The following is a 15,123-nucleotide window of genomic DNA, read 5'->3' on the forward strand; positions in this document are numbered from 1 at the left end:
ATGTCCGAAACCCCAGCAGTGACGTGCTACTTCTCCACAGCGGGTTTCTGCTTTGTTTTCAGCTCTGCGGACTTTGGCTATCCTTAAAAATGGGATGCCATTCCCTGGTAGGACTGTTTGGGCTGGAGTAGACCAAGCTCTCTGCGGGGCGTGAATATGAACATTGTACTGACCGTGCTGGCGGATGAGGCAGGACAGAGGAGGCCCTGCAGGCTGGTTCCCTGCTGTTGGTGGCTCTCACACATTGACACGCTGATCTGTGTCCAGCCCCACCTCCAGAGAGGAGAGGGATCAGGACAGAGATGGCAAGGAAGACACACAAAGGGGAACAGGGGGAGGGAGAGTCAGGCATTGAGATGCGTCACTCTGTCCTGTCGGGGAAAGGCCCAGGAGCTTCCCGGTGCCCCATCTGGCTCCAACCTGGCAGCCGTGCTGTGAGGGGACCCAGAGCTGGGGAAGCTTTGAGGACCCCGAGTCGCTGCCCTCGTCACCCATCTCTAGCACCTGCTCTGCTCAGGGAGCTGCTCCGTATCAAAGATGAATATGAACCTGGTCTCTGGGGTGGAGGTGTCCCAGCCCTGAGGCTCCCCAGACTGTTGCCAAGTCCACAGCCCTGATTCCCCCGAGAAGGAGAGAGCATGATGGAGAGAAGGGAAAGAGAGAGCCGTGGGCTGGGAGGAGAAGCCAGCAGGTGAACCTAGGAAGGGCCAAGAGCAGAGGCCTATCAGGAAAAAGATCAGAAATCGTGCTTGCTAGGTCATGTCTTCTTCCCCGGGCAGCCAGGAGGTGAGCTGGTGTCCCACAGTGAGCCCACCCTGGGCAGGTCCTCACCCTGTTAAGCAATGAGCACCTCAACTGGCAGGGTCCCTCGGGCATGCTTTTCACTGTCTGATGGGACTCTACCTTTCTTCATCCAGACTTCCACCTTTCTTCCTAATTGCTCTCTGGGGTCACTCTAAGTGCTGTCTGGGCACATGCGGGCTCCTCCCACACCACCCCTATAGGTGTTTGAGCATGCACTACACACACACACACACACACACACACACACATGCGCGCACGCACGCATGCACATGCGCAAATGTACGCAGGCACATGCATACACAGGTGGGTTCTTCCTCTCTTGCTACTTCTTTGCCCCGCCCTGGCCCCTCAGGGTGTGTTTGCCTGTCAGCCGTCCTGTGGTGCTGATCCTAGCCCCTTTCACTTGGCGTACAGTTGAGCGGATGGAGTTCTGCACTTTCCCCACTGATCTGCGAGACGGACTAGCAGGAATAGTTCTGATGAATATGCATTCGCGATAAAGCTGCTGCATTTTAGAATTGGAGCCGCTGCAGAAAGTCACTCAATTATACCAGTATTTGGCATTTGCATAATACTTTGAAGTCACCAGTCCACGTGGCTCTGGAGGAAGAAGCGGGGCTGATTGGTGGACGTGTTCCATTTGGTTCCTCATTGGCTGCGAAGCAGATGATCCCTGAGGCAGGACGGATGCACTGAGAGCTGATGTGCTTATGACCCTACTGAGAAGAAGATGAGGGACTTGACCTTGAGCCTGACCTGACTCCACTGGGCATCACACTGTCCTCAGGCCCTGGTGTGTTACTGGAGGAAGTCCCTTGTCGTTGGAGCTAGACCACAGCTAAGTCTGGCCTCCTAGCCCCTATCCACATAGGCACTTCCGTCCAGTCCTGGGTGCCCATCTGAAAGACTTCCCAGGAAAAGCATCTTTTATCCTTTCTTGAAAGGAGAAAGAGATGAGGAATGAGAGATGCTGACTCTTCAGGAACCTGGGGAAAGGGCAGGTGTGGGAAGGCAGAGCATGAGCACACCTGGATGTTTCTCTGACTTATTCAGACCAGACAGGTGGGATTCGTGCTGGGTGTACAGGGGCTGCTTCCCTTCTTTCCAGGAGAGGGGGCACGTTTTGGTTATGCATGGGCTTCCACAGGGTTCACTGGTGCCCAGTTAATCGCCCTGTTGCTTATATAGCCTTTGAGGACAGGAACCAAATACCCATGAAAGACACAGTCTTGTATAAACCATGATTGCTCCTTACAAATCCGAGTGCTCTCTAAGAGCTGGGGACCTCGGAAGCTCCAGGAGGGTCCCCAGAGTATGGCTCACTGCCACTGCTGGTGACCAAATCTTACCCATTGTTTTTAATGTTCAAGATGGGCCATGGTCCCCACCCATGAGGCCCAGAGCAGCAGTTCTGTGTTCTATAGAGCCCTAGGGGGCCCTTCAAGCGTGCTATATTATCATATTCCTGCTTGAACAATTGCAAGAATTTTAGTGACTTAAAGCTACACAACTTTAGCATCTTACAGCTCTGAGGATGAGACTCCCCTGTGGCTTTCACTGGGCTAACAAGGAGAGTCACCAGGGCTGTCTTCATTGCAGGAAGATCTAGGGGGCAACCTACCCCATGCCTTGTCCACCCTCTGGAGCCCACCCACATTGCTCGGCTCACGGCCTGCCACTCCATGTTAGGGTCAGCGGCACTGCCTTTCCCTGACTGCTCTTCTGTAAGGTGTCTCCTTCTCTTTCCCCTACTCTGCCTTCCTCTTCCACTTCTAAGAGCCCAGAATAATCCCCACATTTCAAGATCCTTACCCTAATCACATCTGCCAAATCCTCAACCTGATCACATCTGCCAACTCCCTTTTGCCGTGAAAGGTGATATGATCACAGGTTCCTGAGATTGTGCTAGAGATAAATCTGGGGAACCCTCTGCAGTGGGTGGCAGGGATTGGAGTAGGTTGGTAAATGGGACTCCCCACTCCCAGCTTTAATGGGTGTCTTCATTTGGGTGTCTTCATTGTTTTTTTTAATATTTGTTTTAATTAGTTATACATGACAGTAGAAGCACTTTGATACATCATATATAATGGAGTATAAGTTCTCTTTCTTCTTGTTGGTCCTATAGTTATATATAGGGTAACAATGTCTAATCAGTCTACCACCCTTCCTACCCCCATACCCCCTCCCCTGCCTTCACTCCCCTCTACCTGATCCAGAGTAACTCTTGTTTTTCCCTAGCCCCACACCTACTGTGAATTAGCACCCACGTATCAGAGAGATCATCTGGCCTTTGGTCTGGGGGCTTGGCTTATTTCACTGAGCATGACAGGTGTCTCCAGCCTTACCCAGCCTGCCATTGAGGTGCACTGGGAAACTTGGTTTGAAAGTCTGAAAATGATTTCCTGTGCTACCCCAATAAAAGAAAAAGAGAAATGCAAGGCCGGTGTTCCTAATGCTCCTTCCTCATCTTCTCACTCATCCTGAAAGTGTCCAAACTTTTTAAAATGCCTTTTCTTTGTAAGATGTGGGGATGTGCTTGATGGCAGGCTGTGTCCTTGAAGGGGCCGGGGTGGGGGTGGGGGTCAGAGGCTGCGCTGTCCTGTGTATGGAGCATGTGACCTTCCTTGCCACAGCACTGTGCTCTAATGAGCTTTGAATTACCCAGTGACCTGCTGCCCTTCCCTCCACATGTTGTCCATGATGGCTGCCCACAGACTGTATCATTTCACCTTTCCCAGGGCACAGATGTGAGGAGGCCATTACCGATCTCCCTCCCTCCCTCCCTCCCCCTCTAAGCAGTTAGCCTCAGAAGCTTCTAGAGAACTGGGGGACAGGAGCTGTCCCAGCCTGACACAGACATTGAACTCCTTCAGACTTTTCCCATTGGGAGAAGTGCTATAGAAAGTTGGGAAGATCATTATTTGTGAAAGGAATAAGATTGCCAGCCAGTAAGAGGGAGCCTCTGTAGGGTGGGAATTGGGCTGCGTGTTTGATGGACATCCAGGTAAGGTGCTGCAGGAATCAGTCCCTCTCCTCCCAGGGGCCCCAAACAGGCTCCCGTGCCCATCACTCACAGTCACCGCCAACAGCACTCACTTGGTAACCTGGCGCTGAGGTGTGTGTGTCTTAGGCTCAGGAAGATCCCACCAGCCTCCTAGGTGATTAATCAACCAAAATCATCAGTAGGAAAAGAAGGAAAAGAGGGCAAGGAAAAAGAGTTGAATGGGGAAAACCATTTTAATCTCATTAGCAAATTATGTCTTCGACCAGTGAGAAGTCAAGAAGCTGCGAGCATCTCATGGAAGATGATTAACCTTATGTATTTTAGAGGTCACAGAAATATGAGCTCATTTATTAGGACTTCTTGAAGAGGGAGGGCTGTTGTCATAATGAATGGAGTTTTCTTCTTAAGCCTGGAGTTTATAAAATCCCTGGGACTGCTGGATATAACCTATGCAGAGAGCGGTTAATATATGACTTTGGGGCTCTCTCCTGACCAACAGTTCTCTCTCAAGGAACATGTGAAGGGACTGTCCACAGCCAGGGTGAGAGAACAGCCCAGTCCTTGCAAACAGATAATCCAAGCTCCTCCTGGAGGCAGGATTTGCTCTGACAACTGGGCTCTGGCTGCAGTGACTTCTAGGAAGAGGGGCCTGGTTTGGAGATGTTAGCTTCTTCATATTTATAGAGTCTGAGGAAACCACGAATGTAAGTATAATAGCAGAAGGAAGATTCACCAAAAAAAAAAAAAAACCACAAAAAACAAAAATGTATACCATGGGAAGGTTGATAGAGTAACTCCTTGCAGAGGGGGTCCTCTGATTCCCAAGGGTTAAGAAGGAAACTCTACTTCTGCTTCAGCCCTTTTTCCCCTGGAAAGTCTTATTCTGAACTGTAACCCCAGTCAGTTATGAAGGTGCAGTAAAGGTAACTTGTATGGCTTTCAACACCATCACCTGGACAGTTCATAGTGTTTTGCCCTAAAATATTTGCACCCATATATACATATATGTGTATGTGGAGAGAGAGAGAGAGAGAGAGAGAGAGATCATGTGCACTCACATGTGACAAGAGTGAGAAAGACAAAGAATTTCGGGTTGACTTGAGACTATGTTCCAGGAACTGCTTAAAACAGTCGAGCAACAAACCCCCAGGGTTAATTTACCTGGTTGACACATTGGCTTGATTTCTTTATCTCACCTGGGAAACAGGATGGATGAATGGAAGATGACACATGCAAGTTCTGGGGTCAGACAGATCCTGGCCCAGAGTCTGCTTTGGCATGTTCCACCACTGTGACCATAAACAAGCTACTTAGTCTTCCCGAGTCTAATTTGGCTCATCTGTAAAATGGGGAAGACAGAGAACACCTGTGTCGTTGGGATTGAAGATAATAGATGTAGGTAAAAGAATTGCTTGATTCTGGAAAGCTGTGATTGTTACTTTTAGCTTTGTTTATGAGGGAAAAAAAAAATATATATATATATATATATCCAACTTGTGCAAGGCAGCTTACACTGACTTCTCTCCAAATCTCCTGAGAGACCATGAATATCAGGTGGTGCAATTTGGGATAGCAGTGGTCATCTAGGCACTAGGGCCAGGCAAGAAGTGGACGTGCCAGGTCTCAGAATTCTGGAACAAAGCCTCCAGCTCATGTTTCATTCAGTGAAGTATTTGTCAAAAACCACGCTTGATGGGGCATTCTGGAAAAAGGCAGGTGGTGGGGAAGATGGGGAGTCCTGGCTGGTGGCTGAGGTAGCTGGCTGGTGAGAGGGTTGAGCCATGTGAGGTGGAAGAACAGGAGACGGGCTAGACGGGCTTCATCTCTGCGTGAAGGCTTCTGGCAAGCTTTGTGGAAGGAAAAAGCAAACACAGAACTCGGTGGCTACCGGGGCAGCCCATTTAATTCCATTCGAACTCTGTATTTCTATCCCAGAATCCAGAATCCACGCCTGGACAGCCAGGCAGTGCTGAAGCCAGCTCCCTTCTGGTGACACATCTGGCCTAACAGCTGGGTGGCCAAGGAACTTGATGGGTGGAGGGGCTGGCGGACCTGGGGTGCGAGCTTCAGCTGCCTCGTTTGCTTGTTTACCATCATCAGGAACATCTGGGTTCCCACAGCAGGGGGCAGACCTTGGAAACTTCTTTAAATACTGTGGCCTTCCAGCACAGGGGGGAGAGGGGAAGAGCCAGGCTGGGGGTCTGGCAGGCCCACAGGGGGTCATTTGTTTGGTAAATTGCAGAATTAGTGTCAGCAAACAGTGCACATCCTGCTGTGATCTTTGACTGGGAAAGGAAGGGGAGAGATGGGTTTGCAGAGGCTCCTCCCCAGCAGCTCTAGACCAGCAAGATGAGGTGCTTGGCTGCCAAGAGAAAGAGCAAGCCTTAGCAGGGAGGAAGGGAGGTGTGTCACACTGTTCCACCAAGTTTTGAAAGTTTTGCTTGGGTTTGGTTTTGGTGAAGTGTTTGTGGCTAACAGTGTGTGTATGACACAGTCACTAAAAGCCCAACCTACAGAGTCCAGGATGCACAGATCCCCAGCTCCCCACCCACTCCAGCTGCTTGAGCCTGGGCAAGTCACCCCCTCCTCCCAGCCTGTTAGAAAGGGCCAGCTCTAGTGTAAATGTGCAGACGATGTTGCACAGGCAGGAAGCAGGATGGCAAAAGAGTCATCAGCTTTAAAAGGGAGCCCAGTGGGAGGAGGGGTTCATGAATTAACTGGCAGTGTTAATGGTTTCCTTATCTTTAAATGGGGATAATGCTGGGTGTTGTGAGATAAAATGCCTGAAGTACTCAGCACAGTGGCAGGCGGGCTCCTCCTTAGTGTTCAGTAAACAGTGTGGAGTCACGGACTGACCAGCCCTCAGGAGTCCTAGGAAGCCTGCCAGGGGCTCAAGAGTGGCCCTGTCATGAGCAGCTGTGTGACCCTAGGGGGGCTAAATCCTCGGTGCCTCAGTTTCCTCACAGGTCCAATGGGGTGGTCACAATTCTTGCCGCCAGGGCATCATGGGGATTAAGTGGGTGAGTGAGGCAGCCCCTGGGCTTTCCTGGGGTCTGCCATCTTCTCTGGGATTTTCTTGGTGGCTTTCATTCTTGGGGAGTTTTTTTAAGGGTGAAATAGTACAAAGAGGTCACTATTTCACATCATGAGAATCAGGCTCAAAACCAAGTACAGCACCCTTGAGTGTTGCTATGGCCGAGGCCCTTGTTTGCGTGTCTTTCAGTGGGCATCCGTGGTGCAGGAAGGGGAGGAGTATGAGAGCAGGCAAAGCCCCTTCCAAGGTCACAGGGAAAGCCCACTCCCCACTTCAGGCTGCAAGCCCTGATTCTGCCCATTCCCTCCTACTCTATGGGGTGGTACCCACACTGAGAAAGTGCTTTGGACATTGAAAAAGTTATCTTAACCTGAGTCCAAACAACAGCACTCCCTTCCCCTCACCCAAAGGAATGCCTTCAAAGACTTTTTTTTTTAACCTCTGGACTATCTTTTCCACTCTTCTGTGTTGAATGAGGACACCACACTCCTCTACCCTGTCTTACTATAGGGCACCCTTCCAGCCTATTCAGAGGATGCAGCCTTAATGCAATGTGTATGATCTATGCCCAGAGAGAAGCAAGATGTCAAAAAAGGCTATTTGCTTTTAAGTGGAGTCTAGTGCAGAGGAGAAGTCATGGATTGCTTGCCAGTGTTAATAGTTTCCAGGCAAAGTCCTAAAAATAGGTGTCAGTGGTGATGTTCCAGTAGAGAACCCCGTCCCTGACTCACCCACCTGTGTGGATGCTTTCTGATTGTGCCAGTGCCCAGCCGGACTCAGCCCCATGAAGGACAGCTCGGGCTGCTATGACCGCCACATCGGGGTGGACTGCTCAGATGGCTTCAATGGCGGCTGTGAGCAGCTGTGTCTCCAGCAGATGGCGCCCTTCCCGGACGACCCCACCCTGTACAACATCCTCATGTTCTGCGGGTGAGTGGAGCTGCCGGGAGGCTGGCCAAGGTGCGAGACCTTCAGAGCCTAACCCGAAAGTCCTTGTGAATGACTTGCCACCCTCGGCCAGCCCTCGGGCTGTTCAGGATGGAGCATCTCTAAAGTCTGGTTGGGAGGATCCTTGGGCAAGTCCCAAAGTGTGGGAGCCCAGCCCCATTTACCTGCAAGGGTGAATTAGCTACACGGTTCCCTTAAATCATCGCCTAATTAAGCCAGAATGTTCCAGTGTGTTTTGTGGAACTATGTTAATTAAGGCTTGTGACAAAAAGCATTGGGTGATCTAAAACTTGGGAAAGATTGCATGAAACTGATTAATTATCAAAGGAGTAGCCGAAGCTTCTCCAGATTCAATTCCCGAGGCCCCACATTTTGTGTCCAGCCCTCCTCAGTGACGCAGTTCCTCGTGTAGGCCCTTTATGGTGGGTCCCTCTCACCCACTGGCTCCTTAAGCTGGCAGGAGGGCTCGTGAGGGAACAGGGCAGGCAAGGCCAGCTCATTCCACAGATGAGAAAACTAAGGCCCAGTGGGGTTGTCTCTCCCAAGACCAGGGAATTGGTGAGTAGGAAGATTAAGATCAGATTCCAGGCCCTCTCTGATTTTTAAAAAAAATTCTGCAATTTTTCTCAAAACTTAAATTTATATCACTGAGTGGAATTATATTTAAAGACATTTTCATGCTATATTTATAAAGTAAATATAGTAGCACATTCCGCTATACCCATGGTTTTCTTGCCTCCCTCTCCCCTCTTTCTTCCTCCAAGTCAGGCAGAGTGCTTACTCTATGCCAAATACCATGCCGGCCACCGGGCTGCAAAGAGGAGTGAATAACTTGGAGTTGTTACCCTCCAACAGCTTGCAATGAAAATCAAGGCTGGGTGTGGTGATGCCCACCTGTAATCCCAGAAACTGGGGAGACCGAGGCGGGAAGATTGCGATCTCAACCCCAGCCTCAGCAACTTAGTGAGACCGTATCTCAAAAAATTAAAAAAAATAATAATAAAAATTTTAAAAGGCTGAGGTTATGGCTCAGTAGTAAAGCACCCCTGAGTTCAATCTCCAGTAACAACAACAAAAAAGGTGTTTACAGTAATAAAACTCGCTAGTTGTTCTAAAAGGCAGTGCCCGCTGAATAATTGTTCAGTGGAGTTATAACGTTGTTTTATTGTATTTTGTTTTATTTTATTTCTTCACAACTGAGTAATTTCCATATTTAGTTTCTTGTAAAAGCCCATTCCATAAATAGCAAGTTGCTCTGAACTTTAAGGTTCTTTATAAAAACTAGGGCTGACCCACTTCAATTTATAGAAGTAAACCCAGGCAGAGTTCCTCCCCTTTTGTTTAACAAATGCGTCCTTGGGTACCTCCTTGTGCAGGGAACCAGGTGGGTGCTCCATGAGAAGGATCAGGAGCTGCTCTGCTCTCCCTGGAGGAGTTTTCAGTGGGACTCACAACTGGGGGGGGGGGAGGGGTCCTGGGGGAGGGGTCCAGTGGAAGGGGAAGCTGTCCGGAGGTTGAGCGTGGGCTGGAGGGGAACCAGCCAACTTCAAAATCTTTCCCAGAAACTCCGTGTATGTACCAATCGAGGAAGGAGCCAATTCACCATTTCCAATGTCCCCGCTCCCAGGCTGCGCTGGAGCCCGGGAATCCTGGAGGAGGGGTCTTAAGGCACATCTGTCCCCTGGACTAAGGTGGTAGGCCTCTAGGTGGACTTTCTTTCCTTTCTTAATCAGATTTAGGCACACGTGTGTGGAGCACTCTCCAAATACTTTTATTTTTACATAAAGACCAGATCACATACACTTACAGTTAAAGAACTCTGCTCACACCTGTTCACACAAATATGTAAATGATAAATGGGAAAAACTGGCAGTTGAATCACAGGCCTCCTTGGCACCTTTGCTGCTAATAATAGCAACATACAGAGAGTACTAGCTATATATAGGGCTGCGTTCTAAATGTCAAGTGTCTTGAAGCTCAGAGAGGTTACTGAACTGGTTTAAGATTACCAGTGAAGAAGATGCTCATTGCTATTATAATATGGCTTCTCACTACTTGAAACTATGATCATTTGTAGTTCAACATAGGTCAGAGGTCTTTATATTATTACAAAAATTACTGTATATAGTGATAAATGGTGTTTTAACATCGTGAGCACCTTTGAAGTCTAAATCTGTGATATTTTTAAGGAGAGAACCAAATGAAATCAACATTTTTTTCATTGACAGCTTTATCAAAGAAGTAGTTCTCACTCACCTGAGCTAGCCAATCCATGTTCTTTATAATATAACTACAAGTAAGGTCAAATGATGACTTGTGAGTCATTGACCCATGTTTACCAAATTACTATTGCTTTTCCATTACAGTAGCTGTACATTCATGGGAGGCTGTTCCCAGTTCAGGGTGCATGGTGTAGATGCCCTGCATCTATTTAGTTCAGGGTGGCTACTCAGGATGGAGGAGGAATTGGTCTGGGATGATCCTGTGTTTGGAGACATTCAAGAAGATCATCCATCTTCCTAATTTCTGAGTTGACTCATCACAGGACCAGATTAGAAAGCAATTGATTTCTTAAGTACAGTGTTGTTCCTTTTGCTGCCTAATTACTCTCCCAACAAATATAGAACTGGTTGTACAGAGGGCTTGTGAGAAAAACTCTACTATATCTTGGATTTAAATGGTTAACTCGTATTTACAAATTTTTCTTCAATGATTCTTATCCTGACCTGTTTGAGAAATCAGGTGACTCTTAGAAAAGAGAACACTCCAAAGTTCTGAGAGACCTAACTTTAAAGGAAAAGTAGGAAATTTGGTATGATCACATTTTGGAGAGAGCCTGTATCTACAGGCTTAAGAAACTCCATTATAAAGGGGTCAGAAGTGAATTGGGATATTCCTGATCTTTGGCCATTCCAATTCTCTCAAAGGCATCTCTTCTGGATTCGGTGAGCTGATTGCCAGCATGGCTCATTGATGGACTAACTTCTTGAGTTCTCCGCCACGTTAGGTGCATCGAGGATTACAAGCTTGGTGTGGATGGACGCTCTTGCCAGCTCATCACAGAGACCTGCCCAGAGGGAGGCGACTGTGGAGAGAGCAGGGAGCTTCCCATGAACCAGACTCTCTTTGGGGAGATGTTCTTTGGTTACAACAACCATTCCAAGGAAGTGGCCTCTGGACAGGTGCTGAAAGGAACATTCAGGTGAGCCTCATGTCCACCTGACACTCTGTGATTATTCAGGGCTGTTGGTGGGGCTTCTTCTCTGAATTGCTTTATACGCAACCTAAGTTCTGTATCTTGGAGCAAGGCAAATGTCATGTGCAGCAGGGGTTAGGTCCTGCTCTCACCTTTGTGCTTCTCTAAGGTGACATTCTTCAAGAATCCAAGAACCATGCTTCCTCTGGGTGAACAGTAAAAGTATAAAGTGAGATTTTGCCTTGCTCAGGCGAGGGCTGCAACGTTTTATAAGAAAGCTACCCCCAAATGCCCCAAGTTCCATCTTCCCTCCGAACAGAAGACTCAGCATGTGAGTTGGTCTAGAATAGCAGTCCCCAGAGTGGGAGCCAAGGATCCCTGGGGTCCCTGAACCCCTGCAAACCCTCCTGCCTTTTCCACCTGCAGAAAGGCTGCATATTCTTCACATACCTAAACTCAAAGGATATGTTGCCATGAATGGGATTTGATGATGAGAATCTGGTTGCCTTTTATTGAGTCAGACATTCTAGAAATTTGCAACAAATGTACAAGAATGTCCCACCTATCATTAATATTCAATAGACTTATTATTGTGTTTTTAAGCGAATTAATTTTTAGGATTCTATTTTAATTTTTCATACAGAAAATAGTGATAGATGTAATTAGAGGTTTCTTAAAGTTACTTGGGACCTTCCATTATTTTTACAAGCATAAAGGAATCCTGAGAACAAAATACTGTAAATAATTTAGTTGGAATATCTCGAGAAGATTCTTGGTTTGACCTCTGTCCATATTCTGCCTTGGCTATGGGAATGCATCTTCTTCAGATCCCATAGGGAAATGCTGTCCAGGAGATGATGGGGACAGTGATGATGGGGACGATGATGCTGTCATTGTCATAATATGGATCAGCAAGGGAGCAACCTAGGTCTAAACTCTTACAAACAAACTGAGAGTAAATGTTCAAACTAGTTATTAGAACTGTTATGTGTAGGGACTTCACAAGTGTTTCCCATTTTGGTTTGGGAGCCGGTTTGTCAAAGACAAGAAATATGGCTGGAGTCTTCACCATGGTAAAGAAATGAGACCCAGTGTGCCCAATGCCTGTTGAGAGGGGGCAGGACTGGGATGAAATGCAGGGAGGAATATTTCCTACCCTTTGCATAGTAAATGAGGCTCAGGGTGAGGGGAACTTGTTGGTCCAAAGAGAATTTTTACGTTTGTGTTGAAATAAAGATGCCCCACTCAGGGCCGGTCCACCTGACACTCAGAAATGAACGTACACCCTGTTTCTAGGCAAAACAACTTTGCTCGTGGTATCGACCAGCAACTGCCAGATGGGCTTGTGGTGGCCACTGTCCCCTTGGAGAATCAGTGCTTAGAAGAAATCTCCGAGCCCACCCCGGACCCCGACTTCCTGACTGGTGAGTGTGCCTTCCCTCAGCCAGCAAGACCGGGCAGCTGTGCGGCTTCAGAAATCAAGATTCCACCTTGCTATTTTGGTTTCTATGGTATATGATGAATGCTCAGTTATACAACTGAACCTTATTAGGATTATCCGTATTATCGTATAATCACCCGCAGAATGGTTGTCCTAAGATCTTTTCCTGATAAGGATGCTTTGAAAACAAATGAGATAATGGATGCACAGCGTCAGAGGTTTGGGTGGGACAAGCGGAAATACCCAGGTCATAGAGGCAGAGAGAGGAGCCAGATTGCGACTGTCACCTCAGTATCTGTCATGGCTGCTGTGGGGGTCCTGGGGAGACTTACGGAGCAGTACAAGGAAATGCAAAATGATGGAGTCTGCTGTCAGCTGACCCTGGGTTTGAATCCTGGCTGTGCTGCTTTCAGGCTGGGTGACTGTGACGTTAGACAGCACCATCTCTCTGGCCCTCGGGGTCCCTTGTCCTGAGATGGGGATGGGGACACCTGGGCCTCTGTGCTGCTCTGAGCCTGGGGCACTCTCCCTCTGTGCCCTTGGGGAACGCGGTGTGGGCTGAGCAGGAGAAGTGAGAGCGCAGGGTATGCTTCTCCTTCCTGCCCCTGGGAAGCCTGAGCTGGCACCTCCTGGCAGGTGACGCACGGCTGCACCTAGGATTGAGCATCACCTGCTAGAAGCCTAGCCGTGAGCCACCCGCCACTGTTGGCTGTGTCCACTCCTCCATCGCCCTAGCTGATTCTCAGTTCCTTATTCTATGTCCTCCTCCCTTTTCTTTTCCCTTTTCTAAAGAGTGGAGTGGGCTGAAGGTAAGCCTCCTGCAGACATCCAGTTATGTTTCAAACTTCAGACCTGACAGGCATTGAGGTAGGTCCACCGGAGGCAGTCCTGCATGGTGATTAACAGGGTGGGCTCCAAAGCCCAACACCCTGCCGCAATTCCTCACTGGCTGTGTGATCTGGGAAAGTTTCTTAACTTCTCTGTGCCTCAATTTCCAATAGGTATTATAATTTTTTCTTAAGGATTGATATAAAGAATAAACAAATTAATATTAGTAAAGTTCTTAGAACAGTTCCTAACACATACCGAAATCTGTGTTAACTGAATCAATGTACTAAGAAAGAAAGAAATTAGTATGAAAATTACCAAATGGTTTCTTCTTCATTGGGAAAAAACTTAGAAAACAGTATATTCTGGGCCAACCATACGTATCTTCAAAAGATGAAAAGGCCACAAAAGACTAACACACATACATACACACATGAACACACACGCATACTCATGCACACACGCAGAAATTAAAATGTAGCCTCTGGACTGTCCCGAAAGCTCTGTCTATAGCATTAGGGAATCTCATTTCCTGTTGGCACAGGGATAGCTGAGAAGCACCTCCCAGATGTGTGCAAGGCTTGTGCTGGGGTGTGAGGTGGCCCCTACAAACAGGGCAGGTCTACGCCACTACAAACCACTTGCCTCTGCCCCGACCTCCAGAACCCTCCCTCACACCGTATGACTTATTGGCAGAGGGCAGATTCCAGCTCATTTATCAGGCCAGGAGGATACCCGGATGGTTCTGGACACTCCCTGGAGCTCTCCAGGAGGGGCCAGTAGATCAAAGAACAAACTTGTCTCTGCTACTTGGGGGAATAAGGAAGAGACCCCCAAATTTGTTCTCCTTCCCAAAGAAACTTCCTTCTCCCCTGTGCCCTCGGGTCTCTCCTAACATATCTTACTGCAGGGGGAGGGGAGGATGTCCAGATGGGACCCTGCCTTCTTTCCTGGTCCCGCAGCAGTGAAGTCCAGCACTCCCAATAGCGAGGAGTGACCTTGCTGCTGTTCTACGCAGTCTCTGCCTTTAGCCTATTTTGGTCAAGACATGGTACCACTTTGGCTAAGAGCATGTCTTTCCTTTGACATAAGCAGGGGACGCGCTTGTTTTTAAATACAAGAATGACTCGAAGGATTGATGACGGAAAGGGCTGACCAAATTTCTTTAATATCATCCTTCTAGTTCTAAAGTCACATTTTAATTGTAACTTTCCTGAAAGGCATACAATGAATCTTGTGTCATTTCACACTCTATTATTACAGGTCATAGTTCCCATAAACCTACAAGCAATAGGAGATTTTAAAGCTAAAGTGAGCTTCAGAATCATCTATAACAGCATCTGCAAGCATTCTTTGTGTTTTGTTTTCCAGGAAAAACCCTAGTTCCATTCACAAATGGGCCTGCCTTCAAATATGTTTGGAAAGACCCTCTTCCTCTTAGCAACTTGTATCACCTTAGCTTTAGAAAGAGATTCCTGCAGGAAAAACATCCCTTTCCCATTTATCTAACCTAGAAATTCCCAGACCTCCTTGATCAGAGAGTTCTTTTCATAGACAACCTCTGTTTCCATCCGGCAGAATCAGTTAAAGAACAATACTGGAAAACACTGATGCCCGTCCGTGTCTCCCCTTCTTCCTTCATCGGCAATGCTGCAGCACTCCAGGTTTCACGGGCCTCTTCGTTGTTGCATTTTGTGTGGAAATTAGTGAAGAACACCAGACGGGAACTGGCAGCGCTATGTATTCTGAGCTGGCTAGGGCAGGGGACATGGGTGCCATGGCTGGTGTTGTGGCAGAGACTCAAGGGCAGGCAGAGGCACAGGGAGCCCTTACAGTGGGAAGGGGAGGGTTTCGGGTGGACTGGAAGC

The 15,123-nt window shown here is 48.0% G+C and overlaps 1 protein-coding gene across 6 annotated transcripts in view; it reads left to right on the forward strand.

The window, feature by feature from the left end:
• The window catches only part of Astn1 (astrotactin 1), a 287,512-nt gene that overhangs the window by 203,459 nt on the left and 68,930 nt on the right, over positions 1-15,123 (forward strand). For all 6 annotated transcript variants that reach the window (XM_058574484.1, XM_058574487.1, XM_058574485.1 and 3 more), the window contains 3 exons: positions 7,606-7,772; positions 10,798-10,992; positions 12,283-12,410. In XM_058574484.1, the coding sequence (XP_058430467.1) occupies positions 7,606-7,772; positions 10,798-10,992; positions 12,283-12,410 (490 nt within the window). The remainder of the gene's footprint in view (positions 1-7,605; positions 7,773-10,797; positions 10,993-12,282; positions 12,411-15,123) is intronic.

Source organism: Marmota monax, unplaced genomic scaffold (genome assembly GCF_021218885.2).
Source record: "Marmota monax isolate L192 unplaced genomic scaffold, Marmota_monax_Labrador192_F-V1.1 WCK01_AAM20220418_F8-fsc00055, whole genome shotgun sequence".
In the NCBI taxonomy this organism is placed as follows: Eukaryota; Metazoa; Chordata; class Mammalia; order Rodentia; family Sciuridae; genus Marmota; species Marmota monax.